Raw genomic sequence first — 23,456 nt, forward strand, 5'->3', positions numbered from 1 at the left:
CGTTACCACCGTAGGGATAGCGAGTATGTACAGTAAATGAAATTACGGTGTACCGCATTCCAGCCTCAAACAATAGAAAAATGTATTTGGGCAGTGCCTATTAGAAAATGAATTCCTGATAAAATATAAGCAATAATATACGCGGAGTAGTGCACTTGGCTTATCTTAGGACTGCCTGTGTTATCGGTTGATCGGATATTGATGACGTCGAGCGCACGTCGTGTCTCTCAACTAGAACACGTGCACGTCAGAGCTTACGTCATCACTAGGAGCAGCGAATCCCCGACGCGCGCCTATCCACCCGAACTTTTGCGTCGCGACGTGCACTCCCCACCCCTGCTCGTCGGCTCCTTGCCTCCTCGCCAGTTTCCTGCACAGTTCCCGGCGCAGCATTCTCCCCTTGCATGTTTCTACACTGAGTTTCGAGCGACACCTGTTTCTCAGCTAGGAGAACCACTAAAGAAATGCTGGCCGCCCCGAACGCGTCGATGGGGCAATCGGATAGACGCCGGTTCGATTCCTTCCACGGGAAGCGTTGTTTTTGTTGAGACGCGCTCCCCACACCGGCTCGTCGGCTTCTTGCCTCCTCGCCATTTTCCTCACACTTCTTGGCCTATCATTTTTCTCCTCTCCACTTTTCTACACCGAGGTTTGAAAGACGCCAGGCACTGATGGAAATCAATTAATCAATCGATCGATAAACCAATCAATCAATCAATCACCGAATCAATTAGTCGATTAATTTATTATGTGAAAATTATACATGGAGCTCATATGCAGAAGGAGGTCCTAAGGTCGGAGACTGTAGCGGGACCTTGTGTACAGAATAACATAGAATACACTGAATAAAAGAAGCAAGTGGTAAAAAAGGATGTGTACACGAATGATATAAAGCAGAGTCAATAGCTGAAAGCACATGGCAGAAATAACTATACATAAACAACATAGATAAACACTGAACAACACAGCATATTGGAAACAATCCTGGTTATGTCTGAGGCAGGGCCATGAGGTAGCACTCTAATTCTTTTTCGAATTTGTGTGATATATTAGATCTAATGGCGGGCGGCATAGACTTCCATAAGGATATTGCCGAGAAGTCCACTGTCTGTTTGCCGTAGTTAGTTTTTACTCTCGGTAAAATGAAATTTTTCTTAAGAGCAAACCTAGTGGTTATATAAACGAGACTAGCGGCCCAAAAAGAGAAACACGGAAACTCATCGCGAAGCACGTTAAACAAACATATACCTACGTTATAACTCATAAGCTTGGAAAGAGACAAAGTATTATCTCTATAAAACAATAAATGAGCATTCGCGCCATACTAACTCGATGAGATTATTCGAATATCTTGATTTTGTATTCGTAATGGTGTAAGGTGGGTGTTTTATGTATTGCCCTAGCATGTGATGCGGTTGTAATATGGGAATGAATAAATGAGAAGCACAGTGTGTTGCGACGGTAATTGGAACACTTTAATATTTTTTCCTGAGCGAACCGCCGCTACGTTCGCGCTCAAACTTCACACGAAGGTCGCATTTTGTGGTATATTTTGTTTGACACCGGGAACAACGACGGCACTTACCTGTTTAACCTGAAAATAAATAAAAACTATTTCCGCCTATGGGAAAATGGCGCTGATTTGGACGTGCGAGCCCGAAAATCGGGTTTTCTGATCGTCTGCTAGCTCATTTCTAGGTGAATTTTCTGATCGTCTGCTGCACCATTTGGCTCCGTACGTGAATCCCAAACGTGCGTTTCACTCTGCAGGTGGTTCCGCCGTTCTCAACTTGCGCTGGTTCGCACGTCCAAATCAGCCGTCATTTTCCTATAGTGGAAAATCGTTTTTATCTATTTTCAGAACAGACAGGTAAGCAACATCGTTGTTCCCGGTATCAAACAAAATAGACCACAAAATGCGACTTTCGCGGCAAGTTTGAGCGCGAACAGAGCGGCGGTTTGCTCAGCAAAAATTTTTAAAGTGTTCCAAGTATCGTCGAAACACCCTGTATAGTGATATAAGCTGAAGAAAAATATTGCTGTGAACTCAAGTATAAACAGCTCCGATAATAAAACGTGTTCATGCTCACGGTTTCCAAGGGCAACGCCTTCCATCTTGCAGAGGTTTGTCAGCATTGTCATTATATCTATTCGGATGCTGTGTCAGCCGAGGGTCACATGGCTGATACAGCATATGGTCGGATACACTCACGAAATGGTTTTTTAAATTTTTATTATGGTGCGTGATGTGAGCCCTACGTTAAATACGGCTGCACTTCGCGCCGCCAGAAAGCTAATGCACCCTAGAAGTATTTTTCTTTTTCATGCTTCCTTCGGCTGCTTGAGTCCGAGCATGGCAGTCGCCAATATCTGGGACAACTGATTGCTTGTTTCTTCCCCCAGGGTCTGAGCTTCACGGTGCAGAAGGGCGAGTGTTTCGGCCTGCTGGGCGTAAACGGCGTGGGCAAGACGACCATGTTTCGCATCTTGACTGGGCAGCTGCTGCCGCACGAGGGGGACGCTTTAATCTCCGGATTCTCCCTCGTCCAGAGTCCGCGGCTGGTGAGTTCCTGGCCACTTCAGACACGGAGAGCACGGTGGCGGCTGCCTGCATGCTCGACAGAACTTGACCCTTCATCGGCGTGATCATACGTGGACCGAGAGTCTCCCTGTAATATATCTAAACTGCCCCTGAAAAGTAGCCAACGTGATATAATCCATTCCCTTCTCCTCCGGCACCCTTCTTCCCTCACCCAACACCGGTATTGTAGGAGTGCGCAAGTTACCCGCCGATGAGCAGGTCATAGCTCTGGCTGATAACAGTGGCTGACTGACAAGCAGAGAGGCAGACCAAAGCATTTTCATTTACGTGAAGTAGGAAGACTGCAGTCCTAAAGAACATTAGTGGAAGTGGTCGGGGACGGAAGAAGAGGCAGATAAGTTTAGCGGCGAAGGCGGAGACGCGTTAAGCGGTAAACGTAAGAGATGAGGTGGCGGACGATTTGATAAGAGAGAGAGAGGGAAAGTGTGATGTGTGGGGGAGAATGGGAACGGGGAGATGGTGTGGGAGGAGAAATATACAAGTGAAGCTTGATGTGGAGGGGGTTAAACAGAATAGAGTCAAGTAAAAGCGAAAGAGAAGAGTGGAGCGTGGAGAGGGGATTGGCCACACATGTGCAGAGAAAACGCAGATGACGAAAGAGGAGGGAGGATAGCTGGTGATTGGGGAAGGCGAATTGTTAGGAGTGAGAGACTGTTGGCGAAAGGGGGAGAAAGGCAGAAGGAACCGCAGTGCGAGGAGGGAGAAAGCTACCGGAAGGGAGGTGAAGGGATTGGGAAGTGTAGGAGCGGCAAGTTTGGGGGGGGGGGGAGGGGGGGGGGGGACAAGTTGGAGTGCTGAATGAAAAGAAAGGAAGCAGGGAAAGGCAGCATTGAGGCGAGGGTGTTTAAACGGAGGAGCAGTGGGGAGAGGGGACGAATAAGAGTTGAATGGGACGATTGACGAGAGGCGTGGTAGGTGGAGGGATTATAGTGGAGAATGGTGAGAAAAAGTCGAGCCGTGTACACCCCTCCCGATAATGTCTTTAAGAAAAAAACACATGATAATGATAGTGGGGCACCAGAGAGGCGTAGCTACTGATTTCACAACATCCTCCCCCGCGCAACAATTATTAAATATGGTTTGTGGCCGACAAATTGCTTAGTCCACAGAGAGTTCGTTTCAAAACCGTATGAACCCGACAGAGATCGACACCTGGCGGCTTGCACCTCCATTTATGGCTTTGGTGGACCCATGAACCAAACTACTGTCTTAAGCTTTGCAAATGATGGACGTGGTATCTAGACGGACGACGCGCTGCCTTTGGAGCAGGGCCTCCATAATCCGGTCCATGGGTCGCAAATCTCGTAAGGGCTGGCGACAGGGCTCAGAAGGCAGAAGTCGGCGTCGTCTCCGCGTCGGTATTGCCTTCGCGCAGTGACATCTTGCGATGCGCCGGGGAAATACTTTTTACGGTTGGGTTCTTCGAGACTCCACCGCTGTTCCCCGAATAGGCTCCTTCCATGTGCGGCTTCATTCCCGGTCCCCAGAAAAGAGAAGACGGTGGAAGAGTAGCGAAATATTAAATATTCATAATTTGTTCCCGAGTTTCGGCACCAAAATATGTGGAGAAAGAGACGAGCCGCTGATAAACCTCCTGATGAGGTCCTTAATCGAACAAACTCATGGTGATAATGGTTAGGAAGGAAGAGGCATATCTACTTATTTCAGAACAGAGAGAGAGAGAGAGGGAGAGAGAGAGAGAGAGAGAGAGAGAGAGAGAGAGAGAGAGAGAGAGAGAGAGAGAGAGAGAGAGAGAGAGAGAGAGAGAGAGAGAGAGAGAGAAAATGACTTTATTGAAGGTTCCTGCGGAGGGTAGGGGCCTCGGCCACGCAGGGTCTGCCCTTCCTAGACGAGTATTAGGTCGTCCCCGAAGCAGTGGCGACGATGCGTTACGCGGCTGGAACTCAAGAAAATTCACCGTCTTCTGTCCTCATCCCCATTTGCTGCGCAGCAAGTAGATACACGGCCTTTGTTTCTAATTATTTGCTCCCCCTCGTCATTTGCCGACTTCGCAGACTAACCTCTGGCTATTCCGTACAATTGGGGTGAGCCCGACAAACGTGAATCCTCACGGGTTTAGCTGCAGCAATTCCCATCACAATGGTTCTACCTCCTGGTTACGCGTACCAGCGGCGCGTGGCCTCACTATGTACAGGCGACGGGCTTTCGCCGCGTATGGCCTCAACCCGGTTTTAAAACAAAGCTTTGTTGCTTCTCCTCCCGCTCTTCCGGGGTCTGCTGATCCTGCTGCACTTTGACCCGGCGTGCTGGTTTACACTTCGACCAGATAACGCTGGTCGGGGCTTATCGCTTCTGCGGGGTTGGGGAAGCTATTGGTGGAGACGCGCGCAGGGGAGTTGCACCAGATAGTGCTTCTTTATACGTATAGCGGGGAAGCCCAAGTTCATTTGCGCATTCCGATCTCTCTTTGAACTGGTGGCATCGAAAGAGCGTCCTGGCCAGGACACCGTCTTCGCTGTGCAAGCTGCGAATGTATGGAGGCAGCGACGCATGGCGACCACGAAAGACGATGAGCGTTGTGAGCCCTCCGCTTAGAAGCGACAAGTGGAACAAGTCATGAAAGCCAACCGCCTGAGGCTCAGCGGTCAGTTCGGTGTTGTAGTACAAATCGTCAAGGTCACGACCACCTGGTTACGTCCCTTACGCGCGATGTTTCTGGCGACAAGGAAAGATATGACCACTGTAATAACACCAGGTGAGGAAGTAAACATATCAGCAGAAATGTACAGCGTCGCTTTACATCTGCTGTTTTTCATATTGTAACGTGGCGGCAGAGCGTATGAGACGAACCATGAAGAAGGTGAACAATCTATTTACACTATTTACATGGCGGCAATCAGACAGCCAGCGCAGGTTCCGCTAGCCCTTTCTTCGTCGTCGTCGTCGTCGCTGGTTCTTTGTAATGGCGGTGAGGGGTATTGCCCAGCGCTATGTACCGTGACAATATGCACGATCCGCCAATTTGTTTATCGCCCTAGGCCCGTTCCTACCACCAGAGTCCTTCAATGAAGGACTCTGCTACCACTCTGGTATATTTTCAATTTAACCATGAACTGGTTCGTCTTTGTTGTATCGCCGGCCCATGCGCTGCGGTATTTCGGGGAGGCGGAATTTTCTCCCCTGTCTACCTCACATTTCATCGGCAGACCGAGAACCACGGGCGGGTTTGTATATTTGTCGGCTACATCTGGCATACACGAGCGTGAAGGAAGAAGTTTGGTTTGCGCTTAAAAATGACTTTGGTGCCCTATCGATTGCCCGTCCACCATTCGTGGCTACGCCGTGGTACGTTACTAAACCTTTTGCACACCATTCTCGCCATTATATGCGTTTGGTACTTTTGTTTACGGTGGACTAGTTCGGTAGTTGGTTCTATTATTATGTTTCGAGAAAACCTAGCTCCATTAATAGGGTAATGAAATCTGGCAAATCAATGAATAAAAGGCGTGTTATAATATGCTTTTACTCATTAGTAATATTGTTCATGCAGAATTCTGGTATTGTTCTACAAAAAAAAATAGTGTTGAGCTATTGTCTTAGATGTAATTATTGTTAGAAAGGAAGAACATTTTATTCTCCATATTCTGGTAAAGCAGCGCTTTAGACTTCTTAATCGATGACTGTTTGGGGTAAGCACACCCTCGCCTTCTGCTACAAAAATATCTACATCACCTTTGTCCCCACTTAAATATTAATGCTCTTCCTCGCTGTTGCTCAATCTCCGTCGTCGTGTTGACGATCTTTGCTGCGGTAAGCAGGAACAATTTCGTGCGCTAGGGTCTAATGGTGGAAATTCTTCTCTTGAATTATTCCACCCAATTTTTTTGTTCCTGCTACGTTTCGAGGATAATAATATTACAGGATATTTTGGCAAATTATGCGGACCGAAGGCAACCGATTTAATGATCACTTCGGGGTAAGTACACTGCGAAATCATCAGGCAAGTGTACATTTCCACCAATGGAAAGTGGCTTCAATCAATAATGAATGTTACCCATTTCCGAGGCTCTACAGTGAATTTGCATTTAGAGGTGACGCATAAGATTCAATAGCTACTGTGTAACGCGAGCAAGGCAGTGAATCTTCATGGTGACATATCTTCTATTTTGTAGCCTACACCAACACATCCAGAATGCCACAGTGAAGGTTTCTTCTCGAGCTCGATAGCGCATAACATGTTGCTGATTTCCTAATACAGTCATGTCTCGTTAATATGGACGCCTCCGTTCCCCAGAAAAATCGGCCATAATTTCAGTCGTCTATAATAACGAATCAAGTGCAAAAACACAAACATTAAGAAATATTGGCTTCAGGAAAGCTCGTTTTAGAGAGAATCGCTTAAGGAAACGTGAGGGAAAGCTGGGTCCGTTTACTCCTAACACCAGCCACTGCCTCCACCGAACTGACCAGAGAAGCCTTGCCTTTTATGCGCTGCGAATATTGGCACGAACTATTATCGTCCTGTTATCTTGTCCTGAGCCTCAGGAATTGCTCTTTTCGGCATATGCCGAACTGGGTAATCTTGTTTGATGAGGAAAGGGCATCACCCTGTCGTCACTACCCCAGAGTGTTTTTCGCTGATCACGAATGTTATCCATCTAATTCGATGGTACTGGAAGGAAGAGCTTTCCGAGATAGATGTATGCTTCGGCTTTGTATGCTTCGGTAAAAAGTAAATTCCTGGTACGCGCTGGGGCCTCGCAGGCCGTCTGTCATCTTTTCAATTTTTTTGCTTTGTGTGCCCGTGTCCGCAATAACGAGACAAGAGTGCCTGTATTTACCCGTTTTATCTCCAAAATAACCGTCCAATGTCCGGACTGCGGTTTTTTATATTAACGGGGCAGAATTGCATGGCGAGAGACCGGTTGACTGAATATTTCGTCCATTTTGCGTGGTGGTCATATTAACGAGGTCCATATTGAGACATGACTTTATAAACGATGTACTCATATGAAGACAGTAATGAAATTCATAGACCCGAGTGTCCGTGACCTGCAAACTGTTCTATTCCACGTATATACCACTAATCGGGCAAGTATCGCGTGATTTGTGTCCGGTTTCATATTCCTGTAATAAATGCCGTTCTTCCCGTTGTGGACATAGTTTAGAGCCTTCTTTATGAACGTACCATACACAGGGTGCCTTCGCATTGAGTTGCTATTTCTCGCAATAGCGCGCCTTTTAATGCCAGTGAGAATTTCTTTTTATAGGTACTTTGTGATCAGAAATGAATTGCAAGCGTTGGTAACAAATCAGGGTTTTCGGTTGTGTGAGCGAGATGGAGAAATAGAGAATAAACTGTACTAACGTAAGAAAACGGTCTAGTCGGTTTACAATGATGGCAAACTGAACATATATAGGACAAGCTGGACGAGGGGCGTGAGTGATCGGCTTCGCGAGAACGCGAACGCCACCAAATCCGCTACTGCAGCTACCTCGCCACACATGTGGTTTCGTGCGTGAACGAGCCCTCGTGCGAGCCCTTGTTTTAGCCCAGTCACACCCTTAAGCGCTACCGTGACGAGATAACTAGGGTGATTAATGAAGCATTTTCAATGCATGCTCGAGCGGGCACATGCGTCACCAATCCGTCAGCCGACTTGTTATCCAGTCTAACCTTGTTAATTCGAACTCGGAGGGGGCCCGAAAATTTCTTTTAATTAAAAGAATTCCGACTTAACGAAACCTATTTAGATACACATATCTTTGTCGGGGCCGCAGCGTCAGTTCGAATAAATCAAAAGTTTGAATCACCCCGAGTTCGAATTAACGGGGTTCGATTGCATCTGTATTCTTCAATGTTCTTGTGTTGTTTTTGCATTGTCTTATATTGCCTGCACGCAATAAAATCTATTCAGTTCTTAGCCAGCGCCCGCGTTTGTCTTTCTTGTCTTCCCTTTTTTTACTGTGCACTGTTTTTCGCCATGAGAGAATAAACTTTATTGCCTAAAAAAGGGGGCGGTGCTAAATGCGCGTCTAAACCATTTCAGTTCCTGCGGTACATTGGGTACTGCCCCGAGAGGGATGGACTGCTCGACATGCTAACCGGCCGGGAAACCGTGCTGCTCTTCGGACGACTGAGAGGAGTCACCTTGAGTCCCCAGTACATGCACGCCTTGCTGGACACGTTCCGCCTGTCAGAGTATGCCGATCAGCTCGTCGGTACCTACAGGTACGGGCGGACAGTTCTCTTAATCAGCTTGTGGGGCCACAATTTTATTAAAAAAAGGCCTTTATGAAAGCGTCAAAAATTAGACAATAAAAACTCCCACCTCCCCTCGCGGGAACCCCTGTGTAGATGCGACGCATAGGGGGTTCACGTTGCAGCGTTGGACAGCGGAGGAACGGCGCTGGAACGATGGAGCGGAGCGGCGCAGGTACCGCGTTTTATAGCGCGCATAACGGTGAGGGGACGCGCCGGCGCCAGTGCGACTGCCGCAGCTATGACGCAACACAATCCAACACAATCCACTTTAATCCAATCCAATCCAAGTCCAATCCAATCCAATCCAATCCAAGCCAAGCCAAGCCAAGCCAATCGAATCCAATCCAATGCCCCTCGCGAGAGAGTGTTCGCTATCGGAGAGGAGAGGGGGTGAGCGGCGGAGAGCGAAGCTGGCGCGGCGAGGAGAATGGGGGAGGGGTGGACGCCGACCAACGACGACGACGCCGACGCCGGATGCAGGGACAAGGCGGGTGAATGAGATGCCTTCGCATCTAAAAGGGAAACTCCCTTAACATGCGAATGAACTGAAGGTATCTGAAGTATATATACTTGCGTTCTATTTCAAATCTTCCGTTCCAGAAATTCTGTTCGTGTCAACGCACGGTGTAGCGATTGCAACTCTCTTTCGTTCCACCATTGTCGGTTGTCTGCTGCTGGAGAAAGATTCGTTTGTAAGCACGGATGCATGTCACAACGCCTGCCGTTATTATTTCCCTCACCAAATACTCCGGCTAAGGTGTTCAGGCTAAGGTAGAAAGAATAGTGGGGTTTACACGTCTTACCCTTGCCTCTGCGCTAAACGAGATTTCTTATTTCCGTAAATTTTCTTAAGCCGTAAATTTTGTTTCCTGATGCACACATGTCGTCATTCGTATTCTAATTATTCGTTCTTCACCGCAACGTAGTTAGGGGTGGCTAACCTAGTGACCGAAACAACGTATTTCCACAAGTTCGAATGCAAGAATGGGGTCACTGAAAAAATTTAGGTACAAGATAGAGAACAGAAGTGCGAGTGGAAAGACAAGCAAACATGGGGACAAGGTATAAAAGACGCAAACAACAAAGTCATGGAGCCTGCTCGTGGTAAGCCTGTGCTAGTAATGAGCTTCAGGTGGTTAAAAACTTATTGAGAGCTCGGAAAGCGATGAATTAGAATTGTGGACGTGAAGCGGGAGACAGGTCAAGGTTGAAAAAGTTTAACGGATACACTTGGAATGGGATCTAGAGAAGAAAACCGGAACATATTAAAGCGCGCAGAAACAAAAAAGTACGGTTATTTCGGAAAATTTTTAACCGACTTATTTTCTCATAGATGATGATAAATACTCGCGATGATATCCTTGTGTGGAAAGGCCGCTTCGTGGTCATGGTAATTCAAGGTTCGTGTTTAGGAATATCGCATTTTCGTTAAAAGGGAGAAAAGAATGATTTATCCTTGATCGATCTAGAAGGATTAAAACCGAAGTGAATTTGTACCATCCCATATATTTTTAATTTCCGCGCAGTAGAACTCCCACCACTCTCTCTAAGGAGGCAAAGAAAACCAGCGAGGCTTGTGCGGTTGTGTAGGGGCGGTGGGGGGCGTTCATTTTTATACCGTGATAAGCTGATTGGGACTTTTACGTTCCAGTGGCTTCGTACCGTGTACATCAGCTAACGTCCTCTATGGTGTACATATCTTCCGGGCCCCATGTGGTGATATGTAGTGGTTTCTGCGCACGCAACTTCGAATTCACCGCTCGGGACAATGCTGCGCCTGTCGTGGTTGTCGGGGACTTTAATGTCGACATCTGCGGAACGGCAAAACCGCGCGTCACAAATTTCGTTGCCTGAGGTATCATTGCGTTGCTGCAGTGACCCAACGCTATACCGACCACGGTAGCGCGTACACGCATACTAACTTTGCTATAAAAGTCCCAGCTGAATCTGTGTTCTAATAAGTGTGCACATCAGTGACTATAAGCCATTCATTGTTAACGGCCCGAAGTGATTGCTGTGATTAAGTAAGGAATTCATTAATCATATTACGTATTTTTGCCGGTATTTTAGATGCGAAGGCATCTCATTCCCCCGCCTTGTCCCTGCATCAGGCGTCGGCGTCGTCGTCGTTGGCGTCCGCCCCTCCCCCATTCTCCTCGCCGCGCGAGCTGCGCTCTCCGCCGCTCTCCGCCGCTCACCCCATCTCCTCTCCGATAGCGAACACTCTCGCGAGGGGCATTGGATTGGATTGGCTTGGATTGGCTTGGCTTGTATTTGGATTGGATTGGATTAAAGTGGATTGTGTTGGATTGTGTTGCGTCATAGCCGTGGCAGGCGCAACGGCGCCGGCGCGTCCCCTCACCGTTATGCGCGCTATAAAACGCGGTGCCTGCGCCGCTCCGCTCTATCGTTCCAGCGCCGTTCCTCCGCTGTCCAACGCTGCAACGTGAACCCTCTATGCGTCCAATCTACACAGGGGTTCCCGCGAGGGGAGGTGGGAGTTTTTTTATTCACTGTAGTTCCTCTGGGAAATTAAGTGGGTGTAGTTAAAGAGCTCTGTTCGGCCGCAGTGAATGATGGGGCACAAGACCCAAAAACGCGCGTGTGTCGAGGTTTCGTCCCACAAATTAATCCGGAGCCCTCCACTACGGCGCGCATCACTGCCCAGGTGTATCTTCGCCTCGTTGAATCCCACAATCAATTAATGCAGCTCTGCTGTTACCCCACATTCCCAGATTAGAATGGTTGAGTTATTTTTGATAAATTTGTTTCGTGGGTTACTCATACCTTAGAGCCAATGGCCTTGAGTGGATGACAATGTATTTTGGGCGTGTATTTCTGCTAGCTCTTCCAATTACAACACAGCGACACCGGGGATTTTACGGTGGCGTTCACCTGGCGCTATCGCACTTAACAGCACGCACATGGATAGTGGCTCACTTTGTGCACTTCTATGTATTGTCATATTGTCAGCCTAATGTATTTACTGTTCCCGTGCAGCTCAGGCAACAGACGGAAGCTGTCGCTGTGCGTCGCCACCCTGGGCCTGCCTCCGCTGCTCCTGCTGGACGAGCCGTACGTCGGCATTAGCGCTGGCTCTCTCAAGCGCATCACCAACTACATCAGCGATTTGCAGAAATCCCTCAAACTCTCCATCGTGCTGACCTCTCACAGGTGCGAACATTGATTGCAAGTTCTCGAACTTCGTTTCAAGGACGACAGTCTTTCTGGGGCTACTTAAACGCAGAAATTTTGGTCTGTCTGTCTGTATGTCTGCGTGCCTGTCTGTCTGTCTGTCTGTCTGTCTGCCTGTCTGTCTGTCTGTCGCTTGGAAACCCGGCCAAAGTGAAACAGGAGCTGCGCAATAGGCTTATATGCCCACAGCCAAATCTGAACGTCTGAGTCCAGTGTTCATTTTCGTATTTGTCGACATTGCTGAACAAGAACAAGACATTACGCCAATATAAGGAAGAAAACCAATGCATAAGTGATATGTGCAGTGTTATTTCATTAAAACATTCATGGATGCTGTTTTTTATCGATAGAAAATGAAATACTACATCAACTGCAGAAAATCACCGCCTGCTGTTCCCCGCGCTACTATAGTTCCTCGAGGTATTTAAGAAATCGAACGGCAGCAGCAACGAAAGGTTCCACTAGATAGGTTCCGGGTTACGCTTGGAACGCTCATGGAGTAAAGCCACGTGGTTCTATAAACGTTCTAGTAGGGCGTCTCGCTTCAAGCGCGTCTCCGGCGTATGCAAGCGCTGACATCAAGACACCCGACTTGGAGCAGTGGAACGCGGTAAATTTAAATCGATTTCAGCAAACATCTTGCGTCTTTTCTTGGGAGGAACGAGACGGGAGAGGAACAGCATGAGGTGAGCGGTAACGAGAAAGGAGGCATTTATTTTGCAGAGGCGCCAGTCGACTATCATCTTTTGTCAACGTTTGCGACGAAAGGAGCAGTAGCGCGGCCATTTTTTGTTACAAGCTCGGTAACGGACGGTTGCAATCGGCGGACGTAAGAAAAGGGTTGGTATAAAGGAGCCATGAGTACAAAATACATGTTTGGCTCACTAGGATGACTGCTTTCTACTGATCATAATGATATTGTCACGTGGATATTTATCGAGCAGCGATCCCATGCTTGCGGTGTGTGTGATCGTCGTGCAGTGTTCAATCCCCAGCGAGGGTTACGTTCCCTCTTCCTGGCCAGCCAGGTGTTCGAAGACGACGACGAAGATGTGTGGGTCGACCGCTCGCGCGCGAAAAATTCAGCGATCTTCGCTGAGAGTCGCAGTGCTGCCTGTATTCTTCGGTGTAGCGCTACGCCTAGTAAATAGGTACATCGCCATCCTGCAGCGGTCTACACCTCCGTCTACTAAGACGCAACACTGGTGGAGGAGCCGGGTTTTCTGATGCCTGGATCCCTGTCCGGCGCCAGCCCAGAAAGGCCTGTCTCATCGACACCCCGGTCCATCGGAGCAGTCGGCGCCAGCTCGGTCTCTCTCCTGAATTACCGCGCCTTTCCAACGTCCGAACCCGTCGGGCCCCACAAGCTCCCGTTATGGCCACACCCCAGGTGGTAATTCACCAGCCTCGCGAACCCAATAAATTCCACGGGGATGTCTTCGAGGACGTGGAAGACTGTTTCTTACTTCGAGCGTGTTGCCACTTTTAATCAGTGGGACGATGCGCTCAAACTGCGGCACGTCTACTACTCGTTGGAAGACGGCGCTCGTATTTGGTACGAGAACCATGAGGCTACATTTACGTCCTGGACCGACTTCTGCCAGGAGCTTCAGGAAGCCTTTTCCGACTCGGATCGTCGTGACCATCCGCTGCGCTTGCTCGAGTTGAGAATCCAGAAACCCAACGAGAGTGTCACGATGTTTGCCGAGGATATGGCACGCTTTTTTCGCCGCGCTGATCCTGCCATGTCGGACGCGAAGAAACTTCGCTACCTTATGCACGGCGTCAAAGAGCAGCTTCTTGCCGGCCTTGTCCGAAACCCGCCACGCACTGTGCAAGAGTTCGTCAGGGAGGCGACGGCTATCGAGCGGGCTGTGCAGGAGAGAAGTCGGCAGTATTCTCGGAGGTCCGCCAACGCTCCCGGTACCACTGCTAGCCTGACGAGCGACGACAGCTCTTTGCGGGAACTGATCGAGTCGGTCTTGCGCCAAGAGCTAGGCAAGCTTGGAATTACGACTCCACAGCCGACACCCACCATGGCCAGGATTGTGCGTGAGGAGCTGCACCAAGCACTCTCGCCTCCCGACCCGCCCGTGCAAGAGAGCCCCGCAAGCTAATGCAGCCGCCATGCGTCAGCAGCCACCAAACCTGCCGACTGTCCCACCCCGTCAACCACCCCCGCCTGTGCAGTCAAGGCCCACTTCGCAGCCGAAATTTCCTCCTACCCGGATTCGCAAAACGGATTTGTGGCGCACAGCTGACTGGCAGCCCCTGTGCTATCACTGCGGTGAGCCTGGCCACGTCTACAGACGGTGCCCCTACCGCGAGATCGGACTACGTGGCTTCTCTCCGGCTGCTCCTCCTCCCCGTCTTGGCCAGCGGCCGACCGAAATCGCCGACTACCTCACTGTACGAAACACCACGGCGCCTACTCGTCGATCCCGCTCACCTTCTCCGGCACCGCACCTCCCGCTGGCCCGTCGCGCCCCTCGAGACGGCCCTGATGTCCGGTTTTCCAGCCCCCGCCGGGAAAACTAGACGAAGCGACCTCGGGAGGCAAGGTTGCTGATTGCAGAAGCTTGCAAGACCTCCCACCGCCACCGTCGTCAACCAACGGTTTTGCCGCGACCACTCGACGAGAGTGAACTAGAATATTCTAGTTCACTCTAACTCGACGACAACAAAGCGCCTATAGAGTATTGCCGCTGTGTAAGCACACGACGACGACGACCCTTTAACGCCGACGAAGGCGCTAGTGCTGAACTCAGCGTTACTATCGACGGGCATGAGCTGACCGTTTTACTGGACACCGGAGCAGACTATTCTATCGTTAGCCAGCAATTTTTTAAAACCCGGTGAACGAGTCTGGGTATGGGCTCCTGTTCGACGTCGAGGACTCTCTGAAAAGCTCCTCAAACGCTACTTTGATCCCTATAGAGTTTTGCGCCAACTTAGCGACGTAACCTACGAGGTTGTTGACGACGGAATCGTTTGTCAACGCCGGCGTAACCGCCGCCCTGACGTCGTTCATGTCGTGCGTATGAAGCCCTATCTGACACGTTGAGGGACAATGCCTCGAGCGCATTCATTTTTCCCTCAGAGCTTTGCACGCATCGGGACGATGCTCTCTCGACAAACGGGGGGGGGGGGGGGGGGGGGGGGAGGAGGGGGTACATGTCACGTGGATATTTGCCAAGCAGCGATCCCCTGCTTGCGGTGTGTGTGATCGCCGTGCAGTGTTCAATCCCCAGCGAGTGTTACGTTTCCTTTTCCTGGCCAGCCAGGTGTTCGAAGACGACGACGAAAATGTGTGGGTCCACCGCTCGCGGGCCAGAACGATTCAGCCATGTTCGCTGAGACTCGCCGTGCTGCCTGTACTCTTCGGTGTAGCGCTACACATAATAAATAGGTACATCGCCACCCTGCAGCTGCCTACACCTCCGTCCACTAAGACGCAACAATATCAATCGTATATCGAACTTCGCCCAAATAAGGAGGATAATAAAGAAAACATATAAAGCAGTGGCGACCTCCAAGTCACTTTACGGCGATTTCTCTGACCCCACAGAATGTTTGTGCGATTTGCGGCCGCTGGTCCAAGCCATTGCCAGGAAACCAAAAATGACGATTGTAGCGGGCCTCTACTACCGTGTGATAGTACTGTTGATGTGCAGGGAACACACTGATATGACAACTGTGTTTTCAATACTGGCCCATATTACGTCATTCAAGCCCATATGACGTCACTGCAGCGTAATATTTGAGTTTTTCTGTATTCCTTCTGTCGTTTCGCTTAAAAGAACGTCTTTCGCAGAGGAAATGGTGCTGAGGGACTTTGCAAAGGGTAGTTTTTAATACTGAGCAAAGTTGCATTTTGTCTTGATGGCGTTTTTAAGTGGTTGGCAATGGCAGGGCAAACGCCAACATAACGAAGGCTACGTTCCCTTACACATAATTTTGCTGCTACAATATGCTCTGGGCGGAATTCCACGACAGCGTTGCCCTAATTCTAGATTACAAATAAAAATGTAGCAAACTGAAACTACCCGCCGCGGTGGCTCAGTGGCTAAGGCGTTGCGCTGCTGAGTACGAGGTCGCGGGTTCGATTCCCGGCCGCGGCGGCCGCTTTTCTGATGGAGGCGAAAAGCAAAAACGCCCGTGTGTACGAGATTTCGGCGCACGATAAAGATCCCCAGGTGGTCAAAATTAATCCGGAGCCCTCCACTACGGCGCGCCTCATCGCCTGCGTTGCGTCGGCGCGTTAAACCCTACAACCAATCAATCAAGCACACTGAAACTCATGCAATGGGTTGGTGCAATAGCGTTCTTACGAACAAAAAGCGTGCAAAGGGAATGGATTTACAACGCTGCAGAAACCGAGTAGGAACAGCAATTTCAATAACACTTTTGTCACCCTTCGGTGTTTTTTCGAATTTCTTTTCCGTCTAGACGAGTCGTCCACGTGAACAATATTATCCTTATTGACAAATAGCCACGAACAGTTGCTCCGTGGAGCGGGAAACACCCAGCGACTAATACCCCCTACATTCATGGTTATCGATATTTGGTCATTGCTTGCGGAGGGCAGTCCTATGTATAACATCCTGATGAGGCAGCGAGAAAGGTGAATACAGAAGGGAAGAAATAGGGCAGCGCTAGTTTGTAGACTAACTTCAATGAGAGGCCTACATAGACAAATACAATCACCAACAACCACGTCATCGCACACCGATTGTTAGTCTTCAAGAACAACGAGCACAGAAAATGTACACCACGTGAAACCCCATAATAATAATGTGTCTATAAAATAATATGGTGTCCCACCACGTTACATACCTTTGCACGTCACACGAAATCACTGTCAACGTAGGTGCGTTCCACCAATTACATTTGCAGGTCTCTCCATGCCCGGCAATTTGGTGCCAAAGAATATCTTTGAGGATTAGAAGATACAAAAAAAAAAAAAAACAAATGCTGCGTGTAAGCGTTCATCGGTAGCTCTGCATGACAGTAATATTTTGTTTCTGAATAATCCCCCAAACAAGTTTTCACGCATTGTTGCTCTTATGTGGTGCGTGTATACTTCGAGGATGGCGTCGTATGAGTGAGGTGGCCTCGGTGTAGCTGTTGTCCTTTCGATGAAGTTACTTGCAAATTAAGCGGTGTTCTGGGTATTTCCGGCTTTGTGCATTCGCCTTTTCACTCGCTTCTACAAAATAATCAGGAAACATTGACTCGTCCGATTGTTGTCGCTTTTTTAGTGATCCCATGCAATTATTGCGATGCTCGCATTTTAACAACGTGACTGAGCGTTGGGTATCCACCCCGAAATTAGTCTTGCGCGGCTGTAAGAGTGGTCTGATGCACCTTCTGCATTATGATAGCCAGCACGAGCGAAAATGGCTATGTGAGTGGTCACCAGCGTTGCTGGTTCATGCAGCATGAGCGACGTCGAGTTCCTGTGCAACCGCATTGCCATCCTGAGCGGGGGGCGGCTCCAGTGCCTCGGCTCGCTGGCGCACCTGAAAGAGAAGTTCGGCCAGGGATACACCATCCTCGTGAAGACGTACCCGGATCGCAAGCAGGACGCCGCCTACCAGCACGAGCTGGCCAACGCAATTACCAGAGTCTTCCCTCAGGCGGACCTCATCCACACCGTCGAGGTAGCGTATCGTTGCCAGATGCAATTTGCGCAAGGTAAAAGCCATTGACACTGGAGGTCAACGCTGTCTTTAAAGCGCTTTTACCTCGCGCGAACATTGCTGCAATTAGCTGATTGCGCCAACGTTATCCGCATTTCACGTATCGAATGCTCTACCACGATCGCTAAGCGACAATATTCAATAGACGTTAAACTGCGCAATTTTTTTGGCGCAGGAGCTGCACACAAGGATGAGATGCAGCAGTTTTTCGGTTTTCAGCGCCGCAGTCGTTTGAATTAACACCACGCCGGTAACCTTTTATATAGTTCCTACAAAAATGATTAATTTTGCTATCATTGTCCCAAGTAAAATAAAAAAAATGGTATTTACTCAGCTACGAAGGCTTACAGACAGTACACAAGTTACCAGCGCTACAGTAGCCGCAACATCTCCTGCTCTAACGTGTCAGGCTCCTTTATGCAAGTAACGTCATTATTCACACGGAGGCGCATCGCCTTGTGGGGTCCATGACATAAGACAATTGTTACAACGAAGAAACAACGGCACCGTTACTCTCTCCCCGGGGATTGCATTGTTCCAGTGGTTACAACAAAGTCGCCAGTCGTGCAATAAAATAAAAGGGTGTAATGAATAACTGGACAAAACTAGCAGGGGTTAGTATAACTAGCAATGATTAACTAGTACAGTTCAAGAAGAAGTAAGGCGGTTGTACTCCGTATGTAGTCCGCATGCAGCGTGTGTAGTCTTGTGTTCGGCAGACACGGGCGCCAGCCACGCTCGCAACTTACGCCCCCACCAAACCGCCGAAAATGAAGCCGGCACCAACATTGTGTTACCTGGTTAAAGAGGGGGCCAAAGGAATAACTCCAGACTGTCAAAAACGACGTAAGCCTGAATTATAGCCACAAACGATCCAAAATGTGCCCGAATAAGAATATGAAACCCAGTATATGGCCTCTAATATCACAAATTTTAAAATCACTTTTCGAATTTTTCGCGGCCCTGCCACTGCTGCAAGCTCTGTCAAGCAAGCTATAAATAGCACCACGCGGCCACCTAAGAAAAGGTCAGCCTGTTATCTAAGAGATCAATCACGTAAGAATTCTTGACGGCACAGCCGGTATCACAGAAAAGCGGCACAGATGGTATCACAGTCCGTTAAAGACCCGGCACATTTTTTATCATTCTGACCACATTGTAAAACTCCGGTACAGGGGAAGAGCTAGAATGAAATAAAGGACAAAATTTATGCAGGTACTGATGATTATCCAGATATCGTACAGCCTGCCATACCTAAAACAAGTTCGCACTGCAGAAGGCAGCATATCACATCAGCTGACAGGGGAGCTCTCGAACTCCCAATTTTCGCGATTGCCGCAACGGTATCTATAATGTGCCACATATTGCCTTCGGAGAAAGCAGTTTTTCCAAGCCGAAAAGGACCATCTGAGAAAAGGCAATATATTAGGAACGGTTATCATGTGGAATACTGGCTCAACTTCCGAGAAAAAAATCTGGACGCCATGATGTCGCCGATCTAGTGCCATTTCATAATAGCTCTCCCCTACGGAAATACGCATATCAAAACTCACTGCAGGGACAGGCGGCAAGCGAGTACCAAATTCCTTCGAGGAAAGTTCCAATACTATGAAAACGCAGTATATACACTGAAGCCAGGACGTTCGAAAGTACGAAGTCAAAAGTTGTTAGTAGCGCCTGTCTCGTCGTCCACCTTCATCGTCGTTTTTGCGCTAAGCCTCTCATTCAGTATGCACCAACTAGCCCAACAGCACGTTTTGTTTTGTCAAAAATTGTCGTACTTGAGTACCTTGAAAATCGTTCCTACACACAGGAAATGGAAAAATCGGAAGTCCGACCCATCGTTGCGGCGATCCTCCTAACGGAACTAACGAACATATGCTTCACCATCATTACAAACGCTCAAAAATCAATTAGTGTGCATCGGCTGCAGGCTTAGTACCTAAACGTCTAGATAAGATTCTCCTGACCACAATGACAAAAGTTAACGTCACATTACACCCGGACACACTTATTAGTATGAAAAAAAAAACCACGTAGTTGACCAAGATATGCGCGAACGTGCCTACTGTGCTCCGTGTTGACCACGACTACCACAGTTCCCTCCCGGAAACAATTTTCAAATGGTCTCTTCATCCCACGCATATAGGAACACCATTCTTCCTCCCGCCACACGCACACCTCAACGCCGAAGAATCGAAACTCTGTGCAGGAAACCAGCACATATATTTACAACTCTCGATAAACGAAGATGTTTGGTATAGAACGTAATATTAATTTTCAACTGCGCTAAACACGTGGAAACACCCACTTTCTTCTACACAATCTCGTCCTATCCTAGGATATCGACATGGGTAACCAATCAAAACATCACATATTCCAGTTATATCGATCCGTGGCAGTCTGTCGTCTCCAGCTTGTGAACTTAATATCAGCGTGAAGTAATTCTTTGGCCCTAGGCTTCAAGTTCAACTTTTGAGGGTTACCTTCTCCTTAATCCCCAGTTTCAAAGCATCAATAAATCATACTCAACAAAGGTCGTTCTTTCTGTGTGTTTCTTATAAGGAACCAAAACGTTCAGTCAGCAGACGACGGTTCAGAATAAACACATTTAAACACTGGCATCCTCGCTTTCTCGCTCAGACTGGCCAACAACCCGTAGCCGGAAATTTTTACGCCCTCATATTAAGCCACAGAAGCGTAGATGGCATATGTCTCTGCCGTTTCGCGGTGAATAAAAAATCCACCCGCATCTTCCCACGGGGGGAACTCGAGTAAATGCGTCGCAGAGTGGTCGGGGTATCGCGTGAATGTTGCGTAATTGGGTATGGTTTGAGAATGCTTAATTGTTATTTCGTCTTTATTATTATTATTATTTATTGAATGAAGGAGAAGCGAAGGCAAGGATATGTCTTTATTGCTTGGTGCCGTCGTTGTATTGTACGGAGAGGATGACTGCTTTGTGGTCGCTAAAGTGCACTGTCAAGGGGTCTTTGAGGAGCGGTCGTGCGATTGCGTAACTGGTGAAGACGTTGCTTCCATCGTATCTACTCGAGTCAAGCAAAGCGTCAAGTCAAGCGAAAGCCAGGCAAAGACGCCCTTGGCTGAATTCCGAACGCGCCCTCCGCCGCTTATATACACACCGCCCGCGTTCGAGGCAGAGGAGTACGGGGGAAAGACGCGCATGCGCACACTTCCGTACACAAGCGCGCGAACTTTCCACGCACCCACCACGCCGTTATCACGTGTACACGCCCTGCCGCCGTTACTGTTGAGCGCGACGCAGCGCACGGGTAGCTACGACGCATGCGCGTACAGACGCGCTCCCCCCGCACCGCCGCAGCTGTTGTTGAGAGCGACGGAGCGCGCGGGGTACACGCGCTCCTCCCGCACCGCCGCACCTGTTGTTGAGAGCGAGGAGGGTACGGGGGAGAGACGCGCACCTGCGCCTCGACGCGACGCGCATGCGCAGTGAGCGTGTGGACGGCGCCGACGCCGAAGCGCGACATCGTGCGACTAAGAAATGCTTCGCATTTAAAACAGTTGCGCCAACCCAGCTCTCGTCATTGAACATCAGCATTTGGAAAATATAAATGCTAAATGTGACAACTCCGTTCAGAAAGGCTCCCTCAACACCGAAGTAAAGTATCGCGGCATAAATAATAAGACCTAAACGTAGATGTCACGTGCAACTTTGTTGTTTAGTCGGGTTTCTTGGGAAGATGTATATATTTTACTTGGTCAGAATATTCTAGTGAAAATCTGACTTTTTATTTATTTTTATTTTTATAGCTTTCGGAATTCTGTGCGGCAGACTATATCCATCCATGCTATTACAACAATTAAAGGTGTTACCTCTGTAAAATCTGCATTATTCTGTAAATGCAGAGCGTTACCCTGTTCGCTATTTTCGCTGTTTTGAACGCTTTTGGGGGGACATTTCCGTTTACTTCGGCTTTGGAAAAAGATATATTAGATGCATCATTTTTACTTTCCGGATCATTTTTCTGAATTTTTTTCTATTTTTCTTGTTTCTAGTTTCTGAAAATTCTGTGTGGCCAATTATCTAGTACGCTATTGTAACGATTACAGCTGTTACTTTCACCAACTCCGCATTTTTGTTGGTAATGCAGGGCGTTACACGGTTCGTCTGTTTTCGAAATCTTTTGTTCGTACTTTTTTTTTCTATTTTTAAGATTTTTGGAATTTTCAAAAATCTGTCGACAAATTATCTCCATTTAAAATAATTTTGACAATTACAGCTGCTACTTCCCCCAAATCTGCATTTTTGCGCAAATGTAGGACTTTATACGGTCCTGGCTGCGGGGGTACTCGGCAAAAATCCTGCGCATTAAAACTACTACCACGAGTTTATACTACCACGCGCTACAGCTAGTGCCTGCGGTACCTGCACTACTGACTGCTCCTTTCATCCTCCACTAACCACTCGAGCAACTCATTTTTAGAAATGTCAGTCAAAAGGAAAAAAAATTCCAACAATTATCCCTTTAGCTGCATGGCTCTCACCGCTATACTGACGAATACGTCCGCGCAGCACTTCTTCAAATAGTCGTAAAAATACCTACATAAGACTACGGGTTGCAGTACGAACTCTATTGCCACTTAAAACTTCACAGTTTCCGAACGGATTTTATTGTTCTGAATTGCCACGACTTTTCTGCAAAGCCACAATTCAAACACCTGTTTATTTTTTATAGGAACATTGCGCAAGAAGTTACTGTGGTATTTGGCGATTACTTCTTAATTCAACATTATTCTAACACAAAAGGTCACGTACAGTGGATATGTGTGGTGCTTTTCTTTGCTCGTATTCTTTTGCGTGCTCTACCCAGGTAGGCAAAATTGTCAGTGTACAGGGCTTATGCTCCTGTCTATGAAAGAGAATATACCCCACACAGTACCTGCTTAACTAATTGGGCTTGTAAATGTTACGCAATCCCTTGCAGGGCCAGCTCGAGTTCCGAATGTCCCGAGTACAGGAGCTTTGGAGCAACATGTTTATCCGCATGGCCCGCATAAAGAGGCGATTCAAGCTCCAGGACTTCTTCATCACGGACACGTCGCTGGAGCAAATCTTTCTCAGCGTGACGCGCAAGGAGGCCAGCGATGCTGCCGCCGCAGTGGCAACCGCAGCAAGAGAGCCACAGGCGACCGTCCAAGCACTTCTCACGGCAACCTCGCTTGGAATATAGGCCCTTGTTTGAGAAAACGGAAATAATTATTTGCAAGATTTTGTGCAACTGGTGTTTTTCTGTAATTTCGTATTGCAACGGCTGCTCTTGGCCATTTTAACATCTGTGTTTTGATCCGCGATGCAAGAGGTCTTTCGGGGCCGATAATTTTTATGCTTCTGCGTGCGCTGCACACAGACGATTTTTTTGTCACAATGGAATAAAAATTAGTTGGCCGTAATTCTCATTTCGTCCTTCGATCACAAGGAACAGTTTTAAACAAGCATGCGAAATCACGCCATGGTGCCAGAAACTAGCCTGAAAGAAACTAGTAACTCATTATAGCTTCAAAGTGCTGTCAACATCGTAGGAAGGGCTATTGAAACGTGTTTTGAGAGCATCTCCGAGAATACCTACACATTAAAGATACAACGATGGCAACGTAACAGCTACATAAAAATTGCACAGAAACCCAAAGTTGAAGATTATTTGTTTTTAAACGCGTGCTAAGAGCACCTCGTCTTTGGAAACGGTACGCC

General features: G+C 48.2%; 1 protein-coding gene across 1 annotated transcript in view; it reads left to right on the plus strand.

The window, feature by feature from the left end:
• Positions 1-22,976, plus strand: part of LOC144168312 (phospholipid-transporting ATPase ABCA3-like) — a 57,122-nt gene extending 34,146 nt beyond the window's left edge. The window contains exons 6-10 of the mRNA XM_077697322.1: positions 2,404-2,562; positions 8,614-8,795; positions 11,829-12,002; positions 17,464-17,686; positions 22,693-22,976. Of these exons, the coding sequence (XP_077553448.1) occupies positions 2,404-2,562; positions 8,614-8,795; positions 11,829-12,002; positions 17,464-17,686; positions 22,693-22,938 (984 nt within the window). The 3' untranslated portion in view covers positions 22,939-22,976. The remainder of the gene's footprint in view (positions 1-2,403; positions 2,563-8,613; positions 8,796-11,828; positions 12,003-17,463; positions 17,687-22,692) is intronic.
• Positions 22,977-23,456: the final 480 nt, after the last annotated feature.

This window comes from Haemaphysalis longicornis, unplaced genomic scaffold, assembly GCF_048455015.1.
Source record: "Haemaphysalis longicornis isolate Haplotype H1 unplaced genomic scaffold, Haemaphysalis longicornis Haplotype H1 scaffold_2, whole genome shotgun sequence".
Lineage (NCBI taxonomy): Eukaryota > Metazoa > Arthropoda > Arachnida > Ixodida > Ixodidae > Haemaphysalis > Haemaphysalis longicornis.